At 36.7% G+C, this 27,412-nt stretch overlaps 1 protein-coding gene across 15 annotated transcripts in view; it reads left to right on the top strand.

Annotated features, from left to right (window-relative positions):
• SPIN1 (spindlin 1) overlaps positions 1-24,934 on the top strand; it is a 63,734-nt gene extending 38,800 nt beyond the window's left edge. For 12 of the 15 annotated variants that reach the window (XM_054002752.1, XM_054002751.1, XM_054002748.1 and 9 more), the window contains 5 exons: positions 1,107-1,335; positions 11,378-11,426; positions 16,599-16,852; positions 17,840-18,073; positions 20,744-24,934. In XM_054002752.1, the coding sequence (XP_053858727.1) occupies positions 1,284-1,335; positions 11,378-11,426; positions 16,599-16,852; positions 17,840-18,073; positions 20,744-20,943 (789 nt within the window). In that variant the 5' untranslated portion in view covers positions 1,107-1,283 and the 3' untranslated portion in view covers positions 20,944-24,934. Of the gene's footprint in view, positions 1-1,106; positions 1,336-6,297; positions 6,413-8,685; positions 8,779-8,899; positions 8,980-11,377; positions 11,427-16,598; positions 16,853-17,839; positions 18,074-20,743 lie in introns of all 15 variants that reach the window. The other 3 variants (XM_054002758.1, XM_054002759.1, XM_054002757.1) reach the window with 3 other exon arrangements.
• Positions 24,935-27,412: the final 2,478 nt, after the last annotated feature.

Genomic DNA, 27,412 nt, shown 5'->3' with positions numbered 1-27,412 from the left:
TTCCAAGAAGTTAATGGGTAAAATTCATGAAAGAATTGTCAAGTGTTAGATGTAAAGGCATTTTTCTGTGTTACAGTTTTACCATACCTCAAGGTATATCACCTTTATGTTCCCTTATTCAGTAAGGCACTAGCTTAAGCTATGTTTTTTCCCTTGTCTGGATCACTAGTTAGGGGCATCCTGTATGAAAATTGACAACAGTTTCCAAAACCGAAGTAAAAGAGGGAAGACAGTGCTGACTCACAGATTAGCCAGGCCCTGTCTCTCACAGATTAACAGTGACATTTCTTAAGGAAGTGATCTGATTTCACTTGCCTCTTTTGTGAGCAACACTGAAGTAGTGAATTATTATACGTAAATGTTTCTAGCCCAGAAATGTTACTCTGAAATAAATTAACCTGTAATGCTTTGATTTTTTTTCACATGGTCAAAATTTTCTGTTATTAAATCCTGAAAAGGATATCAAAAAGTTGTCCTCAGTTACCTCCCTTATCTAGAGGAATGTGATGACTAAATGCTTTAGGAATTCAATGATCTTAGGTAGAAAGAATTGCCAGAAACTTAAAGAGATCTATGAATCATCAGATCTATGAACTGCTGACCTACTCCACAAATTGCTGGTATGAGCAGTTGTTGCAGTGAAATCAATGTTTTTAAATGCTTTTGTGTTGCATTTTTTTCAACAGTCTTATTTTAACTTCTGTGAAGCAAAGTTATTCTGCTATGTGAGAGCATGATATTTCTAACCAAATAGATTTATTAGATTGTTTGATTGGTGCTTTAACCCAGTAAAGGTAGTACAGTTTCTCTAAGTTAGTAGTCATACTTCCCTGTGTTAAGCTCAATGGTTTTTAAGAAGCTTTCCTTTTTCTTTGTAACTGACATAGTGACCTGGAAATTTACTGTGATGAGGAGATAAAAGTAGCAGCCCTTGTATTTTTTTGGCCATATGTGTCCTGTGTTGCTGAATGTTTTCAGGATAACAGAAGGTGAAGGAATATCCTATTGCATATGAAAACAAGCATTAAAGTGAAGCATTGGTTAGGATAGAATATTTTTGTTTCAAAATCAAGCCACTTACAAACTTCACCTGTTTTGTTTTTCAGAGTACTGTAATTGAAAGAGCATCTTCTACATTTGAAGAAGGACAAGTTGTTGATTGAATGGTGGATTAATAAGTGGTTGTCTCATCCTAAGACTAAAAAGAAAATATCCTGGAAGTTGGAAAGAACTGGATTTTCACCCTAGTCAAGCAGCTTTGCTGCTCACTTAAACACAGATGAATGAAGACCCCATTTGGAAAATCACCAGGTCAGCGGTCCAGAGCTGATGCAGGTGAGGTGTTCTTTTTGGATGGTTTTCTTGGCTTTTAATGGATGAAAAGCATTCTTACTTTACTGACTTTTTAAATATATGAATGATTTTCTGCAGAGGTTAATAATTACAGATGTCATAATTCCTGTTTTAAAAGAAATTTTGCTTTTATTCTAGAAGATCATGGCTTGAAAAGACAAGCTAAAAAATTATGTAGTAAATTTAAATGTAAATTTAGCAGTATAGATCTGACCTTTCTATTTTGTGTTGTGTCAAAAGTTATTAATCAGTGACCTGTGTGGGGAAAGCAACATATTTTTTATTACCAAACTTTGTGAATTGTAGCTTTTATGAAACTCTCAAGAACCAACTGGCAAGTGTAATTGGGAAAACTCAGTTAACTTTTAAAATTCGTAAGCAACAGACCATTTGGGTGCTTCCAAATACACGTTTGATTCATTGAATACTGGAACTGGTACTGGAGGATTTCCCAGTAACCCTTTGGAGACTTTCAAACTTGTATTTTACCTGAGACTGTGTTAAAATTTGCTGTCACTTATTTGAAACATGTACTGATTCCAAAAGTAATACAATTACCTTTCAAGTGAGAGCTAGAAGTTTCAAAGGAGAGATCCAGTGCACAGTCTTAAATGCTTGGTTCAGTGACCAAATGGAGACAGTGATGAGTGGAGCTTCTCAGGTGTCAGTATTGTGAGCAGCATTGTTTAACATCTTACTCAGTGGTAGGGATGGTGGGATTGGATGCAGTCTCAGGAGGTTTGCTGATGACTCCAAGCTGTGTGTTACAGTCAGCATGCTGGAGGGAAGGAATGCTATCTGGAAGAACCTGGACAGGATTGAGAAGTGGGCCCTCTATGCTTTGTGACATTCAACAAAGCCAAGTGCCAGGTGCTGCATCTGTGTTGGGGCAATTCCAAGCACAAATAGATCCTGGACAGAGAATGGACTGAGGGCAGCCTTGACAAGAAGGACTTGGGGGTGTTGGCAAATATGAAGCTCAACATGACCCGTCAGGGTATACTCACAGCCCCAGTGGCCTCTCACATCCTGGGCTGCATCAAAAGCAGCATGACCAGCAGGTTGAGGGAGGTGTTATTGCCTTTCTAGTCCACTCCAATGAGACACCACCTGGAGTACTGCATCCAGCTCCGGGGCCCCTAAAGTAAGAATGATGTGGATCAGTTGGAGTGAGTACAGAGGAGAGCCATGAAGATAATCTGAGGCCTGGAGCACCTCTCCCACAAGGACAGATTTCAGGAGCTGTAGTTGTTCAGCCTGGGGAGAGAAGGCTCCAAGGTGAACTAATTATGGTCCACCGGTATCTGAAGGGGACTTAAAAGAAAGCTGAAGAGAAGCTATTTAGAAGCTCTTGTAATGACAGGAAAAGAGGAAATGGCTTCAAACTGAAAGAGAGTAGATCCAAAGGATGGCCATGAGTGACTAAAAGGCTGGAGCTCCTCTCATGAGAAAAGGCTGAGAGTTGCATTTGTTCAGCCAGGAAAAGAGGAGGCTCCAGGGAGTGCAGCCTTTTCATTTTTAAGTGAGACTTACGAGGAAGACAGAGAAAAGCTATTTGCCAAAGCCTTCAGTGACAGTGCATGGGGTAATTGTTTTAAACAGAGAGTACAGTTAGGTTTGAGTATACAGAAGAATTTTTTTACTATGAGTATGTATGGTGAAATACAGGAACAGGTTACCCAAATGTGAGTGACTCCTCATTGAAAATGTTTACGGTTATATTCAAAGGGATATTAAGCAACTTGATCTAGTGAAAAGTGCCTTCCCCCATCATAGGGCTAAACGAGGTAACCTTAAGAGAATCTGTGAGATTACCTAGAACAGATGTAAAAAAAGAAAAAAGTTGTACTTAAAGAAGTAACTTTTAAATCAGATCTGTTGAGCTTTACAGCATTATGGATACAAATATCTTATTTACTGCCTTCCATTTTTAATGGTAGTTGCCACTTGCCAAGAAAGTTTACAAACAGCACATAGGGTTACAGAATAGCTATATTTTAAGTAGAAATTAGGATTTTAAGTCTTGCCTATAAAATTGCTGTCATCTGGGATTGAATAATAAAGCAGTAATATGATCTTTATCAGGAGGAAAAATTAATAAAAGAAAAAGATACAGTGAAAGAGTGGAAATAGCCTATGTATTTTATATTTGATATGTTAATAATATAAAATAACAAAATTGTTCGATTCTAGGAGACTTCTGGATCATGTATGGGTAGCAAAAAAGCCATCTGGAGGTCCAGTGGTAGTGTCAGGTATTCATATAGGGCAAAATTTGATGCATTAACAAAACATTTTTCCACTGACTTTAATTTCATCCTGTTGTAGAGACTTATCGATCTGGCACTACAGGTTGGTAGTATCTTTGACAAAGCCAGTTTTCAGCTGTCCTGTCTGTCTGCTTAGGAAGGAAATGCTTTTTTATGTTGTAAAGTAGGTGCTTAGGAAGGAAATGCTCTTATATATGTTGTAAAGTAGGTGTAAAGGAAGAGGTGTATGTGATTTATAATATCTAGACTTTTAAAATCTCTCTGGGAAGCATACTTTGTACATAGTTCCTTTTTGAGAAGCAAAGGGTAGGATTGAAGGTGGAGAAAAGAAGGCAAGGTCGACATTTAATTTTTTAACAACAGTAGAGTATGGCTACAGACTATGAGTTTGTCAAAGTATAGAGTTGCTTTCCATTATATAGTTTCCATGAATCAGACAGGTGCTCTTGGCAGTGTGCCTGCCTGTCTCTCTAATTAGTGCAATGCTGTCCCAAATATAGGAGAAATACAGCCGTTTAAAAATTTAATATGCAGTATATTTGATGGTAAAGTAAGATGTGATTACCTTGCATTAACACAATTGATCCTTCTAAATCTAATGATCACTTGTATAATGCTGTATAATTGAAAGGCATGGTCCTTTGGAGTCTTTCTTAACAGAGTTCTCCTAGAGATACAGAATCCTACTGAACTGCATGATGGTCAGGAACAGTTGTAAAGACTTTACTGGATGGTTTGAAAACATAAAAGTACTCTCTTAGTAAAGAAAACTTTTAACACATTTATGAGCATATAATGATTGACTCATATATGAGAATTTGTAGTTTTTTCACTCATAAAAGCAAGTTTTAGTTGTTAAATTGTTTTAGTATTGTCTTTATTAACTAAGAAAAGAGATCATGGATGTGAATTGCTTAGAATTGTAGTGAAATCTTTTGTGTAGAGTTAGAATTTGGTTTGTGTCTGTACTTCTGACCTACTTCAGTTAAAAGACCTCCTTTCTTCAAACTCTTTTAAGTTGAGGTTGAGCAATACTAGGTGTGAATCAGCACACTGAAGTGTTTCTTAGGTCCCTGAAAGTAATTCTGAAATAGTCTCCAGATACAGAGTGGAATTACTGCTGTTCACACAGATGATTCTGGAATACAATTTAAAACATCTAGATTTTGCTGCCTGTTGTAAATATAGGAGATACTTAGATAAATAAAATATGGTTGCTGTTTTCTGAAGAGCCTGTCTGATTTTCATGGATTGCATGGAGATTACCAGCTCATGTCACAATAGCAGAAAATTGCCAGTAGCTTTGTCCCATCCTTCTTCCTATTCTCTTATAGCCCCAGCTGAAATAACATGTATATTTCCCTTGAAGCCAGCATCCTGAACAGTTATGTTTTTTAGTCTTGTCATACCCTGTTTCTTTATCTTTGTCTGGAGTAAAGTTCAGAAACATGATTTCTAGTTTTGCTGTTGAATTTTAAGAGTTTAATGTAAGGGGTAGAATTAATGAGCCTCAGCAAACATAAGTATGACAAAACACCATATGGCAGTTGAATTCTTAAATCTGTTGCTCTTGTCTGGAAGCTGGAGGTTGTGGTCACTTTCTATTACAAAAAATGTTTCTGTGCCTTTAGTCATAAAAAAATGAAATAGTTTGATATGAAAGGGACCTTTTAAAGGTCGTCTTGTCCAACTCCTGCAATTAGCAGGGACATCTTCAACTAGATCAGATTTTTTTAAAATAGAATATCCCCAATCATTACTATGCCCCAAATTTGAAATCATGCTTCGGAGACAGAAAATTTATTCATAATCCTTTTAAAGTCACAATTCATTTGCTAGCACGTAATAAAGTGATTCACTATGCTCTCTGAACCAATGGGTAGCAAAAAACAGTCTGGAGGTCCAGACACAAGGATACTGAAGTTGTACTGAAGACTTGGATACTTTCAGGGATGGGGCAACCACCAACCTGTGCTAGTATTTCACCACACTCAATGTAAAAAGACTTCTTATATCTAATCTTCCCCATTTTAAAATTATTACCCTGTGTCCTGTCGCAACAGGTCCTACTAAAAAGTCTGTCTCCATATTTCTTACAGGCCCCCTTCACATACTGGAAGGTTCAATAAGGTCTCTTCAGAGCCTTCTCTTTTCCAGGCCAGACAATTCCAGCTCTCACCTTTCTTCATACAGGAGGTGCTCCAGCCCTCCAGTCATCTGCGTGGCCTTCCTATGACCTGATTCCAGCAGGTTTCTTCATTGCTAGGAGCCCTGGATGCAGGGTTCCAGGTGGGCTCTCACCAGAGCAGAGCAGAGAGGCAGAATCCCCTCCCTCCCCTGCTGTCCACACTGCTTTGGATGCAGCCCAGCACACATTTGGCTTTCTGGGCTGGGAGCGCCCATGGCTGGGTCATTTTGTCCAGCTGCTCTGTTCTTCTTGTTATAAGTAAAAATTAATTGAGCCAAATTTAATATTTAATAAAAATAGATTTTTATTACGTGACTGAAATTCGGTCTGAGATAGCCACAATCCAATCAAAAATGGTCAGTGCCAAGCCCGGGTATCAGTGCTGGGTGAGACACAGGTCTGACCGCTACCACAGAGGGTCCCCTATGTTTCATACCAGCTGTGCTGTCCAAGTGATTTTTATTCAGTCTATTCTGCCCGAGGTAGAGTGCCTTTTCTTCCTTTCAGGACTGCACATATTCATGTGGAGTTCTTTCTCTGTGACAAACTGAACAAACTGAACAGGAGTGATGTACATCCATGATTGTGTTCCTGGAATCCGGTATTGAGATGTATCTCTCTAATGGCTCCAGCTATCTCAATCTTAGATATTTATCATGTATCATCATCCAGACGTTCCTTGGATCACCTTGAGGAACGATCCATCTCTAGGCTGGCTACTTTCATTCGATTGCAAATGAGGTTCTCCTTCCTCCTGTCCAGGTGGTTTGGACACTGTGATGCAATCCCCAACACTGACTTGTGCACTAAAAATATTTTATAAGAATGTTTCTCACCAGTATATATATATATACAAGATATATATAACATTTTTATATGCATGAATTATCCCATATATACATAACATTGTGGACCAAGACAAATTCAGGAGGCAGATAGTTCTGATTTTGACCTTCTTACTAGAATATGTTTAACATAAGGACTCTGTGCTGTTCTCTCCCCATGTCCAAAGCTGCTATTGAGGACAGAGAAACTCTTGTTGCAGTTTCTACAATTGTGTAGCTGTCATGGTTTAACATAGTTTAATTTTTAGTTAAGAAAAAAATCCATGAGCTATGGAAGTGATTCCATGTAAGGACCCTGGCAGCTTCCTTTGGACCTGACAAAACCAATCAGTTGGCTAGTTACAATTTTGACAACCTATTAAACCACTTAAAAGAGCTAAAGATGCCTCTGTGGAAAACACATTTAAAAATGAACAAATCCTGGGTAAAGCTTTCTTGCTTCTAGCCTTTCAACAGGTAACTAGACGCTGGCCAGGCGAGGCCCCACTTCACTGTGCAGCCCGTGTGGCCTGGTGGCGCCAGGCCAGGCCCTGTTCTACTGCAGCACTGGCCTGGCCAGCCCAGCCCACAGTGCGGCTTGGCTGAGATTCTGCCACCACCGAGTTCCAAACATGGCTGGTGGGCCAGGCCGGCTCCGTTCAGCTTTGGGTGGAGCTGACCCAGGCTCCATTCCGGCCATGAGCCACCAAGCCATTCTTGTGGTGCCGCAGAAAAATCATGTGGCTAAGGACATAGATGGCTCTGCAGCCTCATGCAGAAAGCAGCCCCTGTGACTGGAATTAAATGCAGCAGGGGCCAGAAAACAGCCATGCAGCCAGAGTGGCCACAGCCTGGGCAAATATTAACATTTTTAGTGTACAGATGAAACTTGCAGACATCAATACTCTCTCGAATGAGAGAAAAGAGTGAAGACACGTAGAGAAAACAACATAAAGACACCAAGATCAGTAAAGGAGTCATCCCAGATGGGAGGAGAATGAGGAGATGCCCTAGTATTGGGCTGAAATATTCTTGTAAGGCTATGGTGAAGATATAATTGATACATCAGACTTTTATTTTTCCCTGTAACTCATGGAATGCACTTGGGGGATGTAGCGTTCTAGCCACAGTGAGCAGAGGCACCAGTGTTGAAGCAAGCAGATGCTGAAGTAGTTTGAGCAGAGAGAAATGAGAAACATTGCCCTAGAGGTGGAAGAAGAAAACCTGTTTCCAGAGATAAAAGAAGAGAACTTTTGTTTCTATACTAGAACAACTCATCCTTAAAACTGTACCCCAATAAGCTGAAATGACTCACCCATGGTGATAGTTACGGAAAAAACTACCAAAACGTGGAGGGACTTCATGATTGCAGATTTCCAGGCAGCTGCTATTTGTGAAAATTAAAGCCATGAGGGAGCTGCTTCTTATGAAGAAGTCTCCATGGCATGGCAAGAGAGGCTCCTCTCCCTAAGAGAACTGAAGAAAGACTATTTTAGAGGTGATAAACTGACTGAAAGTCCCAGGCTTTGTCTCTTTATGTTGTTAGTGGAAAAGAAAATAGGGTGTGGTGGGAGGAGAAGTGTTCTGAAGGCTTTTTCTGATTTCTTCTTACTTTTCTTTTAATTCTGTTAATAAAGTTTTCTTTATACCCTTTAAAAGTTTGAGCCTGCTTTGCTCTCCTCCTAATCCTTATCTCACAGCAGAAAATGAGTAAATAATTCTAGTGGGTGCACTAGTGTTTGGCCAGCATTAGGCCCACTACAGTAGGCAAGCAGTTCAATAGTGTAACCTGATATATCCTTAAAACGAGTTTACATCTCTATGAGACCTGTCTGAATTCAGACTGTGCAAATTAGGAGGGCAAATTGTGGCAAATCAGCATCTGGTTAGTACAAGAGCATGTGTAACTGAGGATCTTCAAATACTTGCTATTGATATATTTATTAAACATCCAAATGCCATTACTTCATGTATTAAACTGGGAGTTCTCTTAAGAGACTGACATAAGATGATGAGTAGTACTTAGTTCTCTGTGTTGTCTTTGGTACAGAGCTCATTACATCAGTGAACAAGTTGTATCTTATGAAAAATTTGAAGATCCCAAAGTGAGAACTTAGCAAACAGCAAAATCCCATTCCCAGAGGTCGGCATAACTTCTCTTCTGTACTTATTGCAAGTGTTGTAGTAAATCTTCCTTCTCTGTCAATCTAGTGTTTCTGTTCTTGACTTTGAAAGATAAATCCTTTATACCTCCCTTCTTACAGGTTACAGAGTCCTTGAGAGGTGGACAGAAAGCAAATTTTTGTGCTGCACTATTCTGTTGTTTGCTGTGTTTTTACTTGAGGTACTTTAGCCAAAATCTTACTTTTCTCTGATTAGCTGATTTTTTTTTTTAATAAAGCATCATCATATTTTTAATATAATGTGTTTTATTATATTATATATTAGTAGAACACAGCCTTATATACAGAGAGGTAACTGAAATTATGCTTAGAAAGTTTTTTTTTTTACAGGTTGTAATAAAGTCCTAAAGTCTTGTGGGTTTCTAATCAAACTTTTTGTGATGTGGTTTTTGTTTTTTCAGCTAAGTTCTTACAAATACTCAATGTAATTATTTGGGTTTGTAACAGTCAAAAATTGCAAGTAGGATCTTTACTGCAGTAATTGACAGACAAGGCCTAATTTTTAAAAATTAGGAACATTTCAGATATCATTACTGTTGGAAATGCAGATTCCTGAAGATCTGATGCAAGTTTGAATATACTAAACATAAGATAATTTTAATTACTAATTAATTATATTAATTTTGCCATTTCTGTAACTTTGTGTATGCCCTCCTAAATTTTGCATACAAAAATTAAGATACTTATGAAGACTTTGAAGATTACTGGTACTGTCAATGTTTAACTCCTGTGTGATTCTCTTCAATATGTATATAATTCTAGATATGCTTGGAACATGCACATAGTGTAAATTTAAAAGAATTGGTTTGTTTAGGCCTATAGAGAAATTAAAGCACTTTTCTGCAAGTGTTAATTCAAGCATTCCTAGTTATAATTGTAGGCATGTTTATACATAAACATGAGGCGTTAGAGTTATACATGGTTCAGTCCGTCACTGTGACCAAGTTGTTTTAGATATGGCAACCAAGAAGCAAAAAATCCAAAGCAGTCCAAAACAAGCTACTGTGAAGAAATTTTAACTCCATACTATTAAAAAGCAGTATAGTGAGGAAGACAAGGAGAATCAGGATGAAGCCAGATATCTTCTGGCCATGTAGTCACCATCAGCCATCACTTTACCAGGGGCTATTTCAGTCAACTCCAGTAAATGATCCATATGCAGGTGGCCTTTGACTGTGATCTGAGGCTGCAGTTTTCATTCTGATAATTAATCTTGATTTTTCTACCTGTGCACATTACCTTTTATGTACAGCATTCTTCTGAAAGTGTTTTTCTGTCATTTTGTTCTTGCATATTTTCACTGTTGTTGTTGATTGACCATTGCAACTACTGTCTCTGTTGTGTTTAGTTCAGCTTCACATTTTAATAGTTGCTGTCACTCGTTATATTCATCACTGAGTTTCTGTGTTGGGTTTGCATGGCAAGATACCAGGAGGGTGCAAGGGTGACTTCTTTGAGAACAGCTAGAAGCTTCTCTTGTGTCCAAGAGAGCCAATGCCAGCTGGCTCCAAGATGGACCTGCCACTGGCCAAAGCTGAGCCTGTCAGTGATGGTGGTAGTGCCACTGGGATATTGTATTTAAGAACAGGGGAAAGATCCTGCCCTACGGCAATTGCAGGAGAGGAGTGAAACTATGTGCAAGGTCACTGCAGAAGGAGAGGGAGGAGGTGCTTCAGGCACTGGAGCAGAGGGTCCAGTGCAGACTCTGGTGAAGATTATGGTGAAGCAGCTGTGCCCCTGCAGTGCATAGAGGACCCTACACTGGGGCAGGTGGATGTGATTGAAGGAGTCTATGAGCCTGCAGGAAGTCTGCACTGGAGCAAGTTTCCTGGCAGGAATGTGTGGCCCCATGAGAGGAGAGAGGAGCAGGTCTGTTGGCAGGACATGTGACCCCATGTGGGGCTCACTGCAGAGCAGCCTGTAGCTCCTGTGAGAGGGTCCCCACACTGCAGTGGGGAAAAAGTAAGATGAGTCCTTCCCCTGACGAGGGAGAACTAACCCTAACCCTGAGGAGAAAGAAAGAAGCAGCAGAGACAAAAAGTGATTCACTGAGTGCACCTTCATTCCCTGTCCACTTGTGCTACCTGGAAGACAGGAGGTAGAAAAAAACTGGGAGTGAAGTTAGGCCCAGGAAGAAGGGAGAGCTGTGAGGAAGGTATTTTTAAGATTTGGCTTTATTTCTCATTATCTTACTCTGACTTACTTGGTAATAAATGAATATTCCCTGAGTAAAGCCTGGTTTGCCTGTGATGCTAATTGGTGAATGATGGCTCTCTGTCCCTCTCTTGACCAAGGAATGTTTGGTTGTATTTTCTCTCTCTTGTCCACCTGAGAGAAGAGGTAGAGCAGCTTTGGTGTTTACCAGGCATCTAGCCAAGGTCAGCATACCACAGCTTCATGTATAGATAGCCAACGTCTACCTCTCTAGAGCCTTTTCCCATTTTAGCAGGTCACTGATCAGTCATAACATGAAGTGTTTGGATTTGACATTTAATATGATGGCTTTTATGTAAGTTTTAAACTTAGTTCTCAGTAATTCCAACATCTTTTATATTGTAGGTCATGCAGGAGTGTCTGCCAGCATGATGAAGAAAAGAACATCCCACAAGTAAGTTGTTAATATATTTACTAAAGAATAGCTCTCAGTAACTGGAAGTACTGTTCAAGAAATATATCTGTATTGTTCCACTCTGTTCTTGAAAATTGTGGAATAATATTCAGTCTGTATATGTGTGTAGAGTCAGACTTTTAGTCCTTTCAGGAGAGTAGTAGGAAAGAAAGCCCCACAGATGAAGTTTTAAACATTGTTTTGACTGTTAACATTATATTTTTTTTAATATAATTTTGAAATTCTTTCTGGAATCTGTAGAGAAGGATTTTCAAGCCTAAGCTTAGCCACATCTACTGTAGGACGTCTGTTGTCTGGCACAGAGTTTGTGCAGTCACCAGGTCAAAAAAAAACTGCAAATCATGCTTACAAAGAACCCAGTTGGGAAGGAATCTCAGATATATCTAATCATGTATGCACTATAACTGTAGTGTTGGAAAATATTTTTCATTTTTTAAAAATAAAGAACGTACTGAAATACTTTTGTAAGGAAGCTGCTATTAGTATGTGAAGGAAGGATACCTGCTTTTGCTACACTTTCATGGCATGTATTTTTCCATCTTCAACATTTTAAATAGTGGCAGCTGAACACTGGTGAGTAGCTGTGTGAAAGTAGAGTTAACCTTCTGGATATAATTGGTCTTAGTGTCATGCAGCAAGATACCATATCTGGCTGTATCTGGTGAGAGAAATCTAAGCTGGGTAAGTGGGAAACTTAAAATGTTACTAGCTGTTTGTAAGTGTAAAGTCATATAGTGTGTATCAATCATAAGCAATTTGTTTGGCAGGTGTATTTTCCACAATTAATCTAGTTAATCACTATTAACAGTGTTAACTATTTCCCAGAGACAACACCTTGTGTTAAACTATTCTGATGCCTTCCACCAGCTCATCATTATCCATTCTTGTCTATCTTCATAGAAGGCAAAGAGAAACATTTTTTTTGTCTAGGGGCAGGTAGAGTTGGTTAAACTTTAATTTCTCTTGTTCTCTTTCAACCGCTCAGAGAAAGGAGTGTATGATGGGAAGACTATCAGAGGTGGGTTGCCTTTTGTACTTGAGGGTGGCTAGATTTGTCTTTATTGCTGTGTTAATATACACTTATTTAAATAACTAAATAGGCTGTAAATTTGTTAGCATCAAAGCTTTTGTGGGATATAAGAAGTTTTGATCCTAAGTGACATAATTTTGAGATATTTAACTTAAGCATCCAGCTTAGTTTTATGCTCATTTAGCCTAGTGCAATTTTTTATTATTTAGTTTAGGTTTTTTTGTACCAAGCCAAGGTGACTTCTTGTTTGCTGCTTACTGACTTGTCTGAGAATGAGGTAGAGTAGTAGAACATTGTTTATAGTTTACCATAAATTAGTAGGATATGAATATGATGTAATATTATATGCTGATACTACTCTGAGCCAACATGATAGACTGTGAGCTAGTAATGTATACTTTGTCACTGATTTAGCTATTTATTTAGTTATGTCCTCATTTAAGGAAAAAGAAAAAGAAGCCTACTGGTACTCAAAGGCCATTGAGATTTTAAAGGTTTGTTTCAGAAGGTTTGTGGCAGAGGAAGGAGCAAAGCATGACTCAGTAAGTGAGGTTGTGATAGAATGAGCAGTGTGGATGAGCCTTCTGAGCTCTTTAAATGGTAATTAACTGTTGAGCCTTTTGGAGATGGTTACAGTGGTTATAAGACAGTTCTTCCAAGTGCTCTGTCAGTGTGTAGTGGTGATCTCTGCCAATATGAATCTGACCTCACTGGCATCAGATCAATCAATAAAGTCACAGATGTCATTCTTTCCACCCTTAGTGTATAAGGATAGTGCAAGATCTAGCACAGATATGAAACAATCGTTTCTTCATAGGCTCTCCAGATTTCTTGTAGTCAGCAATTCAGAGACTTGGAGGTGTAGCTTATAATTTCAATTTAACTACAAATTAAACATTTTGAAACTTTGATACGACTTTAAGGTACATGCTCTTGGCTTCTGCAGCATCTAGAGCTGAAATTCACAACTGAACGACTTTTTTTTACATTTGAGGGAGTATAGAATGTACTTTAAAACTTCTGTCTTAATGTGCCTCATAACCTGAATATTGTGAAAAGTAGTTAATAACAATTCTCATAATTCCATTATGTTATTAGTTGTAGACGTTAATAAGATCAGTTGTATGAAGTTTTGTATCCTATTTTCAAAAACTTTTCTGTTTTGTACCATGAGAGATTTGAAAGCATACTGACTACTGCTACTGTACTGCTTCTATAATGTTTTATAATTTTCATTCCAGTTTTACACAGCTTTCCATGTTTTGCATATCTGAGAGATGTGGTTTTCTTTCATCCTTCTGGGGTTTTTTTTCTCCTTGTGGTGTTTTTCTGAGATGACATGATCAGGGTAAAAAACAATCAACAAGCGAACCTAAATGGGTAACTTTATAGGTTACTGGGCATTGCCATTCCTGTTTTTATAAATGCTAGATTGTGTTTTAAGCACAACCCTCTGGTAATGGCTGATTTTTCTGCTACCAGTCCTCTGCAGTTCTGAAATATGTTGGTTTCCCAGGTAGCAGTAGCCAAATTAAAGTTTGCGTAAGGACCATATGAACACAGCTTTAACATCGGGCAGATTTCCTTCTGGCTGTGTAGTCTTTAGAATGTTTCCATAGTATCTGGTTCTGATAATGAAACTTTTTCGCATTAGGTTTTACTTAACAGCTTACAGCCTGCAAGATAAAGAAGAGGATCAGAAACTTTTGGGAATCGAAGGGCCATTTACAATGAGGATGTGTCTGATGTGTCAAGAACTACTTCCAGGACTTGCTATTTTCTGTTTATCCTGACTTCATTTCTTACATGTCTTAATTGTTTTCAAATATTGAAGAGCAAATGTCTGTGGAAAATTTTAAAGACAAAGAAAAAATTTTTGGACCTTCTGGATAGAACATCATAGAAGGTTATCTGTGGAACTTGATTTCTTACAAAAATGTTGAGGAAAGGAGAGTTTGGTTACTTGGTTGTCTTACATGGAAATACATTCATAACTTACTTATTAATAGTTAGAAACTTGCTTGCTTTCTTACCATGTTCAGATGCAAGAAGTAGGTTTTCCTTGGTAATATACTAGTTTGAATATCTAATTTCTTATAGTATAAACAACTTCAAATGAGAAGTGAGCAGCTGTTCAGTAATGCAACCTTCAAACAAAAATTTGAACTGCAAGTACACCTAGCGGGTACTTGATTTGTAATTAAATTCCTAATGCTCTTTGCTCTTTAAACCTGTTTGTACTCAATTATGTTGTCTTCTTCCATCTTTTTTAGAATGAGTGTAAAGCTTTTTACTTTATTGTTCCAAATTAAATATTAAAGTGGATTATGCTTTGTAAAGTTGTAAAGTAAATTTGACTTTAAAGTTGAGGTTGAATATCCAATAGCATTATAATATTTTTCAAAGATGAAGTCATGAGCTACCTAAACTGCTTAAACTAGACAAAGCAATGTCAGTTTAAACTTCTTTTATTTCTAGTAGTTTTTATTCCCTTCAGAATGAAGCAGTGTTCCATTAGCACTAATTAAATGAATTGTATACAAAACAAACTCAATTTTGTGCTGAGAACTAGATCTCTGAACTTATTTTGTAATAGTAAGCTATTACTGACACTTACTACAGTTAGAAACACATATATATACTTGAGCAGAGATAGAATTTAAAAATACATTCTAGTTTTTGCATAAAAATTAGAACCAGCTTTGTGGGAGAGTTTCTCTTTACAGGAACTCCAACCTGTTCCAGTTATCTGTGCTGTCAAGGTTAGGAATGCAAAACTGCAATCTCATCTTTGAAAACCTCAAATGATAACAAAAGTGAAATTTGAAAACACCCATGCTAAGATCTTCATGGTGAAATAAAATCTGGAGGTGGGACAAGTACTGAAGTTAATTGTGTATCTTGTTTTTAATAGTTATGATTGCAGTTATGGTACAGCGTTAAACATTCCAATATCATATTGTGAGTGTATTATTCGGAAATCCTGCTTTGAGGATTTCAGTGGTATGATTGTTATCTTTATTTTTTTGATCATATAGGGACTTCTATGAGAGCATTAATCATATCTGGAGACCTTTTTCTTTGATCACTGTCTCTACTCTAAGGAAAAATATTGCCTTCTGCAACTGATTGTCTTTTAGATGTTACTTCTAAGCTAGTTGTGTGCATATATTACTGCCATTGAAATGATGTGTGCTACAAGTAGTAGCCCAAAAATTTTTTTTTTTTACAACTAGTTGATATCCAGGACAATTTTGTATATTGTCATAATGCCCCTTAGTTTCTTCCATTTGTGTTCAAAACTGTGTTTTTAATACCTGGATAAAACAAAACTTGTGTGACACTTTTCAGTGATTTGGAACTGTCAAATAGCTTACATTACAGTTCATCAGAATAGTAACTGATAGTAACAGAGGGAATTTTCATGCCAATTCCATGAAAATACCAGAAGGACAAAAAAGTTACTTGCTCTGTTTTCCACATAAAGGAGTGTCCCATCTGTGGCCATTTACATTACATGCAGTTCTTCATTTTCCATACTAAATACGGAAGTGTTGTTGCTGTCATGTGTCTTTGAAGCTACTTGGAGTCAAAATTACTTGTAAATGAAAGAGCCAAATTTTTCTTTAGGTGAAAACAGATCTGTTTTAGGGAAAACAAACATTTTGAAAGAATTTCAGTCAGCCACATAATGCTTGCACTGACTTCTTCCTTCTGGGAAGGAGTTGTTTACTGTTCTGCAGAGGGTAATAAGGTAGTAAAGTTGTAATACTGCCATCTAACCTTGTGCTTCGAGATTTGTTGAGGTGAGTTTCACTTTTGACAATCAGTGTAGCAAGGGATAGAATAGTTATTTTGGCTTGAGCAAACTACATTTATAATTTATTGCTAGGAAACTGACCTTATACAGCATGTCAAAAATGTGTCACTACTTCTAAGTATGTTTTTCTTTTTTCCAATAAAGTGTGATAAGCTTTATGACCTAATTTGAATAAGGTGTGCTAAGCTATAAAATATATTTTATATTTTATATTTATATTTTCATGTAAAAACATACAGCTATTTTCTGAAGTAGAATATGTATGTACTTGTTTAATATTAATGTTTGTATCTGTGTACAGAAAACATAGAAACAATGTGGGACCAAGCAAACCTATTTCTCAGCCACGAAGAAATATTGTAGGCTGCAGGATACAGCACGGATGGAAAGAAGGAAGTGGACCTGTAACACAATGGAAGGGCACAGTTCTTGATCAAGTTCCTGTAAATCCCTCGCTCTATCTCATAAAGTATGATGGATTTGATTGTGTGTACGGACTAGAACTTCACAAAGATGAAAGAGTTTCAGCACTTGAAGTTCTTCCAGACAGAGTTGGTAAGTGTTTGGGGTTTTTCTCCTAAATAAATATACATATTGGCCGACATTTATCACTAAATGTTTTCCACTAATCCCTCCAGACTTCCCCCAGAATAATCCATGACCACTTAAATGTTACTGGTCAATTTAATTTTTGTCTCATGGCAGGTAATTTAAATGCTTTGAGCTTTTTTGTATTCCACAAAATTTTGATGATGCTAATGAGTGCAGTTGCTGTCTTCTGTCTTTAAGTAGTATATAGTACATTCTGTAGTTTCAGATTAATATGTAGTTTCTGTACATTTCTGTAGTATCAGATTAACACTGATATTTCTGTTAAAATTTCAACTCTTAAGCCATCTAGACTATATTGTCTGTTTTGTGTGTCTAACAGTAATAAGGTTGCATTTTTTCTTGTACTACCACTGTGTACTTATAATAATGGCTGGAAGACATTTTCTAAATGAATTAACCTGATTAGTAATAATGCTTTTTGTTCTTCAGAATTATAATGCATTTGAATTGTTAAACTGTAGGTTTTTCAATTCACCAAGTTTGATATCTACTCAAGTAAACACTAGTTTGTAAATCAAAAAAGCTTCTTTTAATTGCAAAGGAATTGGTTACAGTCTGTAGGGTTGGATTATGAGGAACCAAACCCCAAAGTTGAATTAATAACATCGTAGAACTGCTGTGAGATAGGCCTTTTGTTTCTACCTCTCCCTGTCCAGTGTCTAAAGTTCAGAGTCTTTGTTGCTCGATTGATCTCTTACTAGCTTGCATTGTGATTGTTTAATCACAGGGAGTACAAGAATTTATTGTTATTTTAACAACATTCTGAAGTTCTTCGTTCTGCAGCACTAAACTCTCTGGAATGGACACTATTTGTTTTGTGTATGAATTTACTGGCAATCAGATTTGTGCATTAATCAGCATAAAGATTATTTTTACAAAGATACATATCTGTGATGTTGAATGAATTTCTGAAATACTGTCTCATTTCAGCTTCGTCTCGAATTAGTGATGCCCACCTGGCAGACACAATGATTGGTAAAGCTGTGGAACATATGTTTGAGACAGAGGATGGCTCAAAAGATGAATGGAGGGGGATGGTTTTGGCTCGAGCTCCTATTATGAACACGTGGTTTTATATTACGTATGAGAAAGATCCCGTCTTGTACATGTACCAGCTCTTAGATGATTATAAAGAAGGTGACCTTCGCATTATGCCAGATTCAAGTAAGTAGGCCAGTTACTGATTTCTTTTGGCAGCTTTTTGTATTAAACATTTAGCTATGATTTATTTATGGTCAAGAGAACTGACAAACAAGCATCATATTTGATATTCCATTTAATTTTTTTTAAAGTATCACAGCTAACAAATGTGGTAATACAACAAAGAACGTCTGTGTTAACTGCTGAAATATTAAACTTTTCTTAGCAGTGACATATAAGGGTAATACTTTTCATAATTAATCTTAATTCTGCTGAAAATATGGGTGTACTACCATGAAAGATTTTACGGTTTGGTTTTTTAGTGGAAATTGACAAGCCGAAAGTCTTCCACTGCTGTTTTCTTACAGAAGTATCATGTTGTGTGCAGTTGGCTCTTGATTTGTATCTTTGAAGCAGTTCTTGTGGGAATGAATATTTTGGGTCAAACTGATATAGTAAGAACAGTTTCACTGAGCTATGTGTCTTCAGTGTTGAAAACTTCTTGAGTAGTTGCATGTGGGAAAGTACTTGTTTTTTGAAAATTAATTTTTCTCTCACATTTTCTAACACCAGTAAGAAAAATATTTCCTCTTAGTATTTTTCCTCTCATTTTGGATGAAGTAATCTTCTTCAGGACTTCTATTAGTTTAGGAGGATTTTCACAGAATCAGTATTATTCTAGAAATTCAGATAGTCAGTTCAAAGAAAGAGATTATAAAGAATACTTTGGGTTTACTTCTCCTGTGTAACAAAACCCTTTCTGATAGAAGCCATCTGGGATTTAAAGAAAATTAATTGTAACTAATACATATGCAAAGAGCTATGTAGTCAACCACTACAGTTACCTAATTAGTAATTTGTTGAGTTTGAGATCATCTTGTTTCAGATGCACCACTGGTAATGATCTACTGGCAGAATAAAAAAGGGGCACTTATTTGCATAATCTCTGTGCTAACAGTCTGTGTTCACATTACCCTCTCCTCTGGCCGTAGCAAAAAGCAACATCTCTGATGCTTTTAAAGAAAGAACCACAGATGTTAATGGAAAAAAGTGACCTTCCTCTTCTTAAAGAAATAAAGCAAGCTCTTTCAGACTTAAATGTTAAAATAACTTATATGTATTAACCATCAAAATGGACTAGGAATGTATTTTAAGTCTACTTGGCTTTCTTCCACCTTGAGAGTCGGGAAAGTTTATATGCTTTCTTTCCATTTAAATCTTGATTGCTTTTAGTGCACTTTACACTCTGTGCTTGCCAAAAGATTATTGCTTACTGATTTTCTAAACACTTCTAAGTATTTGTTTCTTTTCCTGAATGTGAATGTTTTCCAGATATTTTGAATCATGTCCTTGAGTCAACAATTGGATGTTAGTATTTTGGAATAGTATTATTCAAAATCAGATTTTAGAATATCTGCAAATAGTTCTGTAAATGCGGTGGAACTTGCCATAATATTATAAACAAAATTTCTAGGGTACTGTCCCTTATTGGTTCTGCACATAGGAGGAGACCAAATAATAGATAATTTGTTTTAACCTTTTTTCTTTTTGTAAAGGGAAAATATATTGCTGGATCTGATACTAAAACTTGGCCTACACTTCTAAGTGAAAATGTAGGAGTTGAACTTGCATCTTTGCCAAGAAAGACTCTTCCTATAAAATTCATACTAAGAGGATAATAACTATGTGTGACAATGCATTTATAGAGGAACTGAAACACAAAAAAGAAACTTCTGTTTGCAAGAATTTCTAAGTGCAAATGCAAGCCAGTCTATTCATTCCCTGTTGTTTTCTTTTCCTCCTTTGAGAGTTCTTTCACAGCTCTCAAAACTCAAAATAAAAGGGGTAGAATCTTTTTTAGAATTAAAGGATTCTTAATACAAACCTGTAACTAAGTTATTAATTTAAAAGCTTATGATTTCCAGAATAAAAGCCACATCAGATAATACAATTGCTTTAGAAAGTTTTCCAGTGGAATACAAACTACAAGTGTATCTGAACTAGGAATCAAAGAGGAGCTGAGAAGGAAGATGTGGTTAGCTTCCAATTCTCCATACAGTACTTCTTACCCTTTATCATGTTCTGTGGTTGGCTTGTAGCCAATCACTTGGCATGTTACAAATCACACCTTTCATAATCCAGATTTAGCATAGGGATTGTCTGGTTAGGTTTTGCCAGAGAGGAAAATAATGCAGTCAAACTTAACCAAAATTACTCAAATATGGAGTCAAAAGTCCCTTTTAATAAGGAGTTGACACCTACTACCATTTCAGAAGAGATGCTTCTTTTGTAGTCAAATGCACGCATTGAACCTTTGAATAATGTATGTGGGAAGAGGGAAGTTTGGGTACGTTTCTGGTAACTAGGACCAATGCCTTTTTCTGCTCATGGCTTAAATTCAGCTGTCTACAACCATTTGCTGCAACTTGTGTATACACCTTCCTGTCAAAGTTTTACTTCTCTTACCAAAGTGCTATTCTTGTCTTAATAAAACTGAAGACAGTATTGCTTAAAATTTTTTTCTGCAACTACTTTCTACAAGCATGGCAATTGTTAGGTTGTCTAAATGAAATTAATTAATCTGCTTACAACTTTTAATTGTTTCGTATGAGTTTTAAAGACAACTGTGCAGTTGTCTTCCATAGTGCAAAATTTTATTAATATCTACTAAAGCATACTGGGTTTATGTTACAGATGATTCGCCTCCTGCAGAACGGGAACCAGGTGAAGTTGTGGACAGCCTGGTAGGCAAACAAGTGGAATATGCCAAAGAAGATGGCTCGAAAAGGACTGGCATGGTCATTCATCAAGTTGAAGCCAAACCATCTGTCTATTTCATCAAGTTTGATGATGATTTCCATATTTATGTCTACGATTTGGTGAAGACATCCTAGACGTCGTCATGAACTTTTGCCAAATTTGTGGAACTATTAAATGTAAAATTTGTAGACACAAAGACTTGACTGCTTTCCAGTTTAATGAAAGCTTAAATGTCCCTGCGAACCCACAATCTCTGCCAGCAAAACTGTTTTGTTCTGAGTAATACAAACATGACACATTTTGTGTAAGAGAACTCCTTTTCTTGAAGGAAGTCAGTATGTTTGGGCAGGAGGGAGTTAAAAGCAAAGAACAGCTGCAAATTCAAGCTGTGTAAAGTTGATCTAGTATTGTAATCATTAATCTAAATTTTTTCATAGATTTTGACTATTTCTTCAATCTTGCACTCACTTGTTCAACTGCCACATGCAAGTGTAGTTTGATATTTTGATATGCCTTCTTTTGTAACATTAAATTTAATTTCTTGGATACTGGCAGTCCTTGTTTTCAGGGTTGGGACAGAGGTGACTTTTCTGAAAGGTTTAAACAGTTTGTGCAGTATCAAGGAGTGCCTAACCCAAGTAACATCAATCTGCTGTGTTTCTACACTTTATTTCAAATTTAGCTTTTTAAGAACTTGCAGTGCTTGGAAATGCTTGTGCATTTTTTACTAGTCACAGGGCAGTAAGATATCAAGTGTTTGGATTACTCACCTATCAGTGAAAAGGCTTTACACTATAAAATTACATTTAATCTGTATAACCACTTAATTAGAATATGCAGGTTAATGGCCCATATTTACAAGTTGTAGGAACCAGTAAAATACATGCAACAAGGCTGCCTTCAATCCTAAATGTTGTACTTCTTTCTTTGTTTGTTATACACACTTCTTAGCAAAACCCAAGTGCTTGGTGCCACAACTCTTTAACAGTATATATGCTACTTCAGAAGACTTTAGACTACGCATTGGCATCAGTAGTCTCTCATTTAAAATCAAAACCTAGCAACCTGAATGTTTGTGTGTGGACTTAGAAGCCTAACAGTAGTTAATATTTTACATGGTAAATACAGTCTCACACCAGGGGAGTGGGAGGGGGTGTCCTTTTACAGTGAAGATATAACTTTAGAGAAGGAGAAGCATTTGTTGCCTTCTGCTCAGTCTGTTGCATTCCTTTGTTTTGGTTTGCTTTTAATAATTTTGGTTCAAGAAGGCATCTTCCCAGTTTATTCTTTTTCTGACTTTTCCACTTAAGGAGTGTCTGGACAAATCTACAGTTTAAACCTGTTGTTGCCTTTTGTGGTGTACATTGTACTTGCTTTGAGGTATGCTGTTAACATGAATTTCATTCTATGAACACTAGAGTTCTGCATGCCAGTGGTGTACTATCTAATGGAAGCTATAAGGCAGTCTCAGTGGTTCAGTCATCTGCATTAGATTGTGGATGTAAATAGCAGCCCACAACTGCAAAATCTTTTCATGGTTATAATCTTGCAAGATAGTTGTAAATGAAAATTAGGGTTTCCTTAAGTGTGGCAGCTTTTAAAATATGGAATTGGAACAACAATGCAGCACAGCAACAAGGTTGTCATGTTACAATAAGGCAGAGCTCTGCAAGTTTCAAAGAACTGCTTCACAGAAGTACAGAATGTGAAGACAGTTAACACTGTTGATGGAAGGAACAAATACCCTGATATCCAACTGTGTGCCATTTGTTGAAGAATGCAGGAGCTGTTAATCAGAGGACAGAGGTGCAGATGACCTCTGTTGTGGGTATTCTTGATATTGAAGACTCAGTGGTTTAAGCCCCTTTCTGTCCATTTTTTTGCCTGATTTCATATTTTAGCCTTAAGGCTTGTGCCTCATTATTATGCTGTTGAATGGTAATAAATACTCTCCGTATAAATATGATACCTTAATTCTTTGTCCATTGCTACTATATTGCATTATGTCCAGTATTTCATCATGGGCAACCAAAGGCAGGCTATTGTCTTTCAGTGAATAGCTTCTCCATGCAGTCCTTATGCAGTAAGTACCTGAGTCGTAAATGTTTCTTGTGTTTGAACAAAGTGAGCAGATTTGCAACACAGTGTTTTCATCCTGCAGATCTGTTGTGTTTTCTATTGACTCTTAAGAGTCCTGCATGTAAATCTCAAAGCTGAGCCTGGCTCCATGAGCCCAAGTCAATATTTGTGGCACAGGAATGAGTGAGTGTATTAATTACACATAAGATACATGGATTACCTAGTACACTGAGCTTGGGGCTATATATCTGAGGAATAAGAGGTTTGTTTTGAAACATCTGAGGTTTAGGTCTACTGGAACACTTTTAGCATTAGGCTTGCATTTGTGGGTTTTCTGCAAGCCTATTGAATACAATACACTATGTATTCTGACAATTAGAGTATCATCTACAAACTGTAAATTTCACTCTTGTTTTTGGATGTCCCCGTTTGTGTATTGCGTGGATATTTTCACTTGGGGGTTTTTTGGGGATTTTTGTTTTGTTTTTTGTTTTGTTTTGTTTTGGTTTTTTGGGTTTGGTTTTTTTGATAGCTTAAACCACAGTTTTGAGGCTTGAGACTAATTCCACTCCCTGCCCATCTGCTTTGGGCTTTGTTTTAGGCTCATGTTTCAGATCTGCATGCAGTGCTTGCGTTACCCTGGTAACTAAATGTTGGTTCCTTGTTATAGGGGTTCAACATTACTTTCCAAAATCACATAGGGCTTGTGATGGCACAAGCCATGGATCTTTGTATAAAAGTTATTCACCTTTCACATTTACCTGCTGTAGTATTGTTGTATATTGTGTGTGTGCGTGTGTGTGATGTCAGGCTGCCATGTAAAACTTAAAAGGGAAAAAAAAAAACAAACTTAAATGCAGACCATCCTTTTTTGCATGCTTAGAGGGTTAGAACATTCAGTGTAACAAATTAAAGTTGCATGTTAAAATGTTTAGGTTTTTGTTTTGTTCTGTTTTTATTTTGTGTTCAGTTTTTTGTGAATTTGCTTATTGTGCTGTTTTAATGGTTGTTAGTAGGATAAAATGCACCGGTGAGACGAGCATAGTGCCAACGGAAGGTAATTTTCCAGTTGTATGTGTCATACAGCATTTGAAGGGACCATGTATTCTGTTGAAGAAAAAAATAAAATTTCAGTTGAATAGCAGAACACTACATTCTTCTTCTTTCTTTTGAGTGCCAAACCCTAAACTATGTTGGAGTAGAGATGGGGAAAACCCTTTTTGTTGGAATAGGTAGAAGCATTCTTTAAATGGATTGTTTAAACATAGGGGCTTTGTCTTCAGAGAGAATTGTCTAGTTGCATCAGGAAAAAGAATTATGGTAAAAACAGTTTCTGGTTCCTTGAAAATGCTGTGCTTTTTGTATTTTACATCATTAGTGCAATTTGGATGGTTCTTGGTATGTGTATAGTTCAGAGGTCTTCGTGTTCACATTTTTAAATTAGATATTGAATTCATCTTTAGAGCTTGGTTTCTTTATTTTTATTTTATTTTGAACAATGTAGACAGTTCCCTGTTCTCTGCATTTAGAAGTATAAACACTTTAAATTGTTACTTAATTCTGTAAGTAATTTTTATAATTATGATGTAACTCTATCCTTAAAACATTTAAAATAAACCCTTTATGTGCAACTTATGCCTGTAAACTTTGTTCTCATGAGCAAAACACAGAGATGTGATTTCAGATTATGAAGAAGCAGTTTCTTCATTTTTCTGATTGAAAGGATTTATTACTTTAATATTGACCCATGTACGCTGGTATAATACTTGCTCTATGAAATATGTTTGCTTGCAGAGCCAAATCTTTATTCTTTTTTCCAAGTAAGTGTGTTAGTAAGATGGAACTTGCCTAAAGAAAAGCATACTGTTAAATTGTATTTAACTAAACACAGAAAACTTCCCTCCCCCCAGGGGCTGTGCAGGTCTGTGAAGCAGTCTCTATTTCCAGAGCATACAAAATATCTTGGCAGTGGGGAACTGCAGAAACATTTGACAGTGTTTTGGCGATACATTAATTTGTTTTGAATTAAAACAATTTAAAATTTAATGAAGTGTGTTTTACTGGTGATAAGAAACAAAGTTGATGCAAATTGGAGGTGATGAGGAAAGAAGATAACATCACCATGTTGTGGATTTTCTAAAGTCTTCTAAGTTGTTTTGAAGATTTTATGTGGTTAAATTACTAAGGCAGGCTTTCCATGTTGAACAGATTTTTTTTATTACTACCTCTTTTCTGATAATAAAGAGTGCATGGCACTTAAAGGATGTGGTATAGTGGTGGACTTTCTAGTGTTAGGTTAACAGTTGGACTCAATAGTCTGAAGGATCTCTTCCAACCTAAATGATTCTGTGATTCTAAAACATGTTTTTGGCACCAAGCTTATTTTGTCATATACTGAAGAATATGGAGTCTGCCAGCATGCGTACTCAAGCCTTTTCCCTTAGTTCATCATGCAGTTTGTTGTATCCTGTTGCCCCTGACACTGCTCCCAGTGAAGATTTATATTGTATACGTCTGTGATTAAGGAAAATCTAAGCCTTTGCTGTAGCAGGAGTGCCACCTGCAAAAAGTAGGTGTTTATCTCTGTGACCAGTCTGTTAAATTGTAGTTAAAAATAGAGAGACTAACACGTTGTGACTAATGCCTGAACCTGTTCTGTATTACCACTAAAAAACCACCCTCAGTTTGGTGACATCTTCCCCTGTATAGAGAAAAAGAGAATGCTTATAAAAGCAAAGATATTTTTGTTGTCTATTACTGCAGTAGTGAACTCGCTGCTGAGAGTTGGTTACTTACAAGTATCTTAAATGTCAGTGCTGTGTAGATAGTAATGTCCCTCAGATTTAAGAGGGTCAAAGGGGTCCTACTCAGAGCTATTGTTTTAATGCTACTGTTCTGTATTTTCACATCTGTCAGGTTCCTCCTTGTCAATATGAACAGGTTATATTTTCAGGGAAAGAAAACAAAGCTGCTCTTTGCTCAGTGAGTTACTTATTTTGACAATTTTTTTTATATTCATGCTGTAAGCAGTGGAGCCATTGATGACTTCAGTGGCCTCTACTGCTTTTTGGAAAGGATAAAGTTCAGTAAGGATATTTTGGAGGAGGTTGGGCTGCTGCAATTTAAGATCATTAGGGTACAAAAGGAGAAGTAAAAATAGGTCAAGGAAATTATAGTTATGTTCTTTCATCCTCAAGCACTATGTAATAAAAGATTTTTACTGTTTTACAAACTTTAAAGCATTATTTTCAATCTGACTCGTTTTTCTTTCAGTAAGTTCCTGCCATACCATGTTACATTACTTAACCTCTTTACCAGTATCAGTATCTTATCAGTTTAATTCATTTCAGGGTTTACAGCCTGGGGAAGTTATCAAGCTACTTAGCATTTTTCTTAAGCTCTGTTCTTCCCACTGCCTTGTGAGTTTCTTGATTTCCAAACAGGGTGCAGAGCTGCATATGCACAATGTCCACCTGTGTATATATAACAGGAAGCAGCTAAGATCTCAGCAGTGTAAGTGAGGTGGTGTCAACACTTCCCTGTTCTACATAGATGTTCATTACAGATCTCTGCACATTTTTCTTCTGAAATCAGTTATGATTTGCTTAACTTCATTTGTATGCAACTTGTGTGAATGGTTTTGCAACCTCACAGTTTAAATACCTCTGTGTTTTGACACTGGTTCCACCCCCCTCCATGCAGTTAATTCTTAAATTTGTTTATATTCAATGGATATTGAATATAAACAGGCCCATTTTAGTATTTTTACAGGTTCTTTTTTTAGTATTTTGATGCCATTGTTTCTCAGGTCTATGGACTGATCTGTTCAAAGCTGACTTTAGTAATGAACATGGACATCTTCACATTTACTTTGATTTGCATAATCTTGTTACTTCCTAAGGATGTTCCACACAGATCCAACAGATGAGAGGCAATTTTTTTTATTAAAAAAAAAACCCCAACTTTATACTACTTTAAACACACATTCTTGTTGATCAAAGTGAATCCTTGTAAACAGCCACTGAGGAGAGATTGGTCTTATTTTTCCCTTTTAGGGAAGATTGCTCAGTGTCAAGGCAGCACTCATCTGAGTTTTGGGCTGATTAATTTTAGTCCTGTGGCACTAATTAGCTACACATGATATATTCAGCTTTGAAATGGACTGGGGAATGACTGATTAAATTATCTTCATAAAGACCTTTACCACGGGATAAAAGCAGTCACTAATTTATTTGATTTTACAACAGTGTTCACTATCTCCTCGATATTTTTAGCTTACAGAGGCAGATGTCTAACTTAGATGTCCATTGACATATTTAAAATATAATCAAATTATGCAGGTAAATGGCCCAAAGTAACACTATATGTTCTCCAAATTCTGAATTTTTTGTTCAACAAATACCACTCTAGCAGATAACAAAACTACAGCTACCTAAAATTACTACTAATTTATACTCTCTAATTGTACTCCTCCAGATAATACAAAAACATGAAATAGAGATCTGAATTGCTTCAAATTTTCCA

This window comes from Vidua macroura, chromosome Z (genome assembly GCF_024509145.1).
Source record: "Vidua macroura isolate BioBank_ID:100142 chromosome Z, ASM2450914v1, whole genome shotgun sequence".
In the NCBI taxonomy this organism is placed as follows: domain Eukaryota; kingdom Metazoa; phylum Chordata; class Aves; order Passeriformes; family Viduidae; genus Vidua; species Vidua macroura.
The sequence above is the reverse complement of the archived record's forward strand: the minus strand, read 5'-3'. Positions and strand labels throughout refer to the sequence as shown.